The sequence below is a fragment of the Salvelinus sp. IW2-2015 genome, linkage group LG4q.1:29 (genome assembly GCF_002910315.2).
Source record: "Salvelinus sp. IW2-2015 linkage group LG4q.1:29, ASM291031v2, whole genome shotgun sequence".
Taxonomy (NCBI): Eukaryota; Metazoa; Chordata; class Actinopteri; order Salmoniformes; family Salmonidae; genus Salvelinus; species Salvelinus sp. IW2-2015.
This window is the reverse complement of record NC_036842.1, coordinates 60,804,927-60,809,620: the sequence shown is the minus strand read 5'-3', so window position 1 is coordinate 60,809,620 and position 4,694 is coordinate 60,804,927. Positions and strand designations below refer to the sequence as shown.

General features: G+C 47.3%; 1 protein-coding gene across 1 annotated transcript in view; it reads right to left on the bottom strand.

The window, feature by feature from the left end:
- Nucleotides 1-175: 175 nt before the first annotated feature.
- Nucleotides 176-4,694, bottom strand: part of LOC111960974 (anoctamin-10-like) — a 7,498-nt gene continuing 2,979 nt past the window's right edge. Inside the window, exons 3-4 of the mRNA XM_070439697.1 lie at nucleotides 4,177-4,296; nucleotides 176-849 (exon numbers count right to left, since the gene is read on the bottom strand). Coding sequence (XP_070295798.1) covers nucleotides 176-849; nucleotides 4,177-4,296 — 794 coding nt within the window. The remainder of the gene's footprint in view (nucleotides 850-4,176; nucleotides 4,297-4,694) is intronic.

The following is a 4,694-nucleotide window of genomic DNA, read 5'->3' as shown; positions in this document are numbered from 1 at the left end:
CACACAAACTGTGACACCTTGCATCCAATTGCATTCTCTATTATTCTATGAATCTGCTCTTTGGTGAACTTAGCTCTGTGTTCCCAAACATTCTAACCCCTACTGCAATTATTCATCAACCTCACACWTATTYTCTCTCCCTCTTYTMTAACCCCTTCTATCATCTCTTCCCTATCTAACYCATCTCCCTCCCCATTGCCCAGTGCCCTCTCTCACCCCACTYGGTGAGTTGCATGGCCACAGMGTGGTACACATTCYYYARYATGKTGGTGTAGACWRTGTGGGCYATGGAGGGCAGGTAGAGCAGAGCTCCAGAGAACAGGGAGCCGCTGTCCTGATGGAAGCCCTGTACCAGGGCCTCTCCGTGGTAGAAGCCTGTCATCCCCAGCACCACCAGTCCCAGGAACAGCCCCACTAGGGGCAACGACACCAGGCCCACACGCAGCTGCCTCTGCCACTCCGGGAACAGGGGCTCCAGACGACCTGTCACAGGGTTGAGCCCCAGGGTACCGTGGAAGCCAGGGCGGGGCTCGGCGAAACGCTCGGTCAGGTGCCGTGTGCCCCAGCGGTGGGAGAGGGAGGAGCTCCGGCGCTTCCAGAACTCGATGAACAGCGTGGACCACAGCATGCTGAATACAGCCTGTACCATGTGACCACTGACCGAGGGGCCATCGTCGTCCTCCTCCATCACCCCCTCCACGGCCTGCTCCTTCACCACCCCACCACCTCCAGGCACCAGAAAGGTCAGGACCAGGCCCAGGAAGGCAGGGGGAACCAGGGCCCAGGTGTAGAATTGCAGAAAGCTGAAGTAAAACGCCATGGTGCCTCCGAAGTATGACTGGATTGCATCTGCACAGGAAGAGAGAGATCATTAGCAGGACAAAGGAGTACATGTTTGTGGAGGTGCCAGATCTGGGTGATATGGACAAAAAGTCCTATCGCGATAAATGTAACTATTTTGCTTGATAACAACAAATACAACGATAAACCCCCAAAAATAAATGGACAGTTAACTTACATTAGCTGCAGGGCTCTGGATTTTTTTTGTTGTCAGTGCCAAGTACAACAACTGAGATGGTAGCCGATGATTAAAACAGTAAGCTATTTCATCTAACATATCCAGGAAATGCATGAATTCCACAAACCGATGCTGGCACTAAGACCATACTCAATGAGCTGTATACAGCCATAAGCAAACAGGAAAACGCTCATCTAGAGGCGGTGCTCCTAGTGGCCAGGGACTTTTAATCCGTTTTACCTCATTTTTACCAGCATGTTACATGTGCAACCAGAGGGGAAAAAAACTCTAGACCACCTATACTCCACACACAGAGACGTGTACAAAGCTCTCCCTCACCCTCCATTTGGCAAATCTGACTATAATTCTATCCTCCTGATTCCTCCTTACAAGCAAAAACTAAAGCAGAAAGCACCAAAACGGAAGTGGTCAGATGACGTAGATGCTAAGCTACAGGACTGTTTTGCTAGCACAGACTGGAATATGTTCCGGGATTCTTCCGATGGCATTGAGGAGTACAGCACATCAGTCATTGGCTTCATCAATAAGTGCATTGATGACGTCGTCCCAACAGTGACTGTACGTACGTACCCCAACCAGAAGCCATGGATTACAGGCAACATCCGCGCTGAGCTAAAGGGTAGAGCTGCCGCTTTCACGGAGCTGGACTCTAACCCGGACGCTTATAAGAATCCCGTTATGCCCTCCGACGAACCATCAAACAGGCAAAGCATCAATACAGGACTAAGATTGAATTGTACTACATCGGCTCCGAAGCTCGTTGGATGTGGCAGGGCTGGCAAACTATTACAGAGTACAAAGGGAAGCACAGCAGAGAGTGACACGAGCCTACCAGACGAGCTAAATAACTTCTATGTTCGCTTCGAGGCAAGTAACATGTGAGTAAGACCATTAAACAGGTCAACATTCACAAGGCCAGACGGATTACCAGAACGTGTACTCCGAGCATGCGCTGACCAACTGGCAAGTGTCTTCACTGACATTTTCAACCTGTCCCTGACTGAGCCTGTAATACCAACATGTTTCAAGCAGACCACCATAGTCGCTGTGTCCAGGAACACTAAGGTAACCTGCCTAAATGACTACCAACCCGTAGCACTCACGTCTGCAGCCATGAAGTGCTTTGAAAGGCTGGTCATGGCTCACATCAACACCATTATCCCTGAAACCTTAGACCCTCTCCAATTTGCATACCGCACCAACAGATCCACAGTTGATGCAATCTCTATTGCACTCCATACTGCCCTTTCCCACCTGGACAAAAGGAATACCTATGTGAGAATGCTATTCATTGACTACAGCTCAGCGGTCAACACGATAGTGCCCTCAAAGCTCATCACTTAGCTAAGGACCCTGGGACTAAACACTTCCCTCTGCAACTGGATCCTGGACTTCCTGATGGGCCGCCCCCAGGTGGTAAGGGTGGGTAACAACCCATCTGCCACACTGATCCTCAACACGGGGGCCCATCAGGGGTGCATGCTCAGTCCCCTCCTGTACTCTCTGTTCACTCATGACTGCATGGCCAGGCACGACTCCAACACCATCATTAAGTTTTCCGACGACACAACAGTGGTATGCTTGATCAACAACAAAGATGAGACAGCCTTTAGGGAGTAGGTGCCAGGATAACAACCTCTCCCTCAACGTGATCAAGACACGTGATCAAGACAAGGAGATGATTGTGGACTATAGGAAAAGGAGGACCAAGCACGCCCCCATTCTCATTGGCCGGGCTGTAGTGGAGCAGGTTGAGAGCTTCAAGTTCCTTGGTGTCCACATCACCAACAAACTATCATGGTCCAAACACACCAAGACAGTCGTGAAGAGGGCACGACAATGTCTATTCCCCCTCAGGAGACTGAAAAGATTTTGCATGGGTCCTCAGATCCTCAAAAAGTTATACAGCTGCACCATCGAGAGCATCCTGACTGGTTGCATCACTGCCTGGTATGGCAACTGCTCTGCTCTGCGCACAGGCACTACAGAGGGTAGTGGTATGGCCAGTAGTCACTGGGGCCAGATTCCTGCAATTCAGGACTCTATACCAGGTGGTGTCAGAGGAAGGCCCTAAAAATTGTCAAAAACGAAAACAAAAGAAAGCGAGAGAAAAAAATGAACACAAAGAAGAATAAAAAAAAGAAACTAAGAAACTCCAGCCACCTAGTCATGGACTGTTCTCTCTGCTACCGCATGGCAAGCAGTGCCAGAGTCTAGGTCCAAAAGGCTTCTTAACAGCTTCTATCCCCAAGCCATAGGACTCCTGAACAGCTAATCAAATGGCTACTCAGACTATTTGCATTGTCCCCCCCCGCCGTGCCCCCCCCCCGCCCCCTCTTTTACGCTGCTGCTATTCTCTATTTAGTATCTATGCATAGTCACTTTAACTCTACCTACATGTACATATTACCTCAATTACCTAAACTAACCTGTGCCCCCACACATTGAGTCTGTACCGGTACCCCCTGTATATATAGCCTCATTACTGTTATTTTACTGCTGCTCTTTAATCATTTGTTATTTGAATTAAAATATTATGCTGATCTATTTTTTGCTCAAGACTTATTTTTCTTTACTGTATTGTTGGTTAAGGGCTTGTAAGTAAGTCACTGTAAGGTGACAACTGTTGTATTCGGCGCATGTGACAAATAACATTTGATTTGATTTGATATGATATGATTGATATTTTGATGTGCAACCTGTCAAAATAGGATGCAGAATTATGAGATTTATTTTGTTGACATCTTTGTGCATATTGGCCTAGAGCCTATACACGCTTTGAAAAAAAGGTTTTATCTAGAACCTAAAACGGTTCTTCTTCTGTCCCGATAGGAGAACCCTTTGAATAACCCTTTTTGGTTCCAGGAAGAACCCTATTGTGATCCATGTAGAAATAACCCTTTTCCCAGAGTGTTCTACATGGATCCCAATGGGGACAGCCAAATAACCCTTTTCCCAGAGTGTTCTACATGGATCCCAATGGGGACAGCCAAATAACCCTTTTGGAACCCCTTTTTCTAAGAGTGTATTCTTCAGCACCTGAGGAAGTGGGAAATCAAACCACTTAGCTAGATTGCTAACTCTAAAAAAAGCATGTCACTTTTTTTTGTGTGTGTTTACTGTATGTTGCTGTTTACCGAGAGGCTGTCTCCATATCTGCTTCTTAGAGTACCACCTTCTGCAGACGTCATTCAGTCTCTGCTGGTCATGTAGAGGGAAGATGTCCTTTATCACTCCTGCCCTCACCAGCCTCTGACCTACAACACAGAGACAGGACGGAAGGGCTACATCAGGGAACTGTACCATACCTCTACCATTATTACACATACAGACGGGTAACAGGGGGTAACATAGCCAGAAGCTTGGCTGTATTACATTGTTAACACTATCCAACATACGTAAGGGACAGTGTGTTGTAGTTCTCAGACGAATACAGATCACAGAGCAGTGAGAGAGGACCGGAGAGAGCACTGAAATGATGAGCCAGAGGTGGTGCTCTGCTCTGCTGCAGAACAGCTTAGCTAAGCAAGATCATGACATAGGAGACAGAACATGCTGAGGTAATGAACATTGAATAATATAAACATGAAAATTGATAAAGAATACAATTTGGCATATCTGTCAATATTTGCTTGTGCACATGTGTGCCATTTGC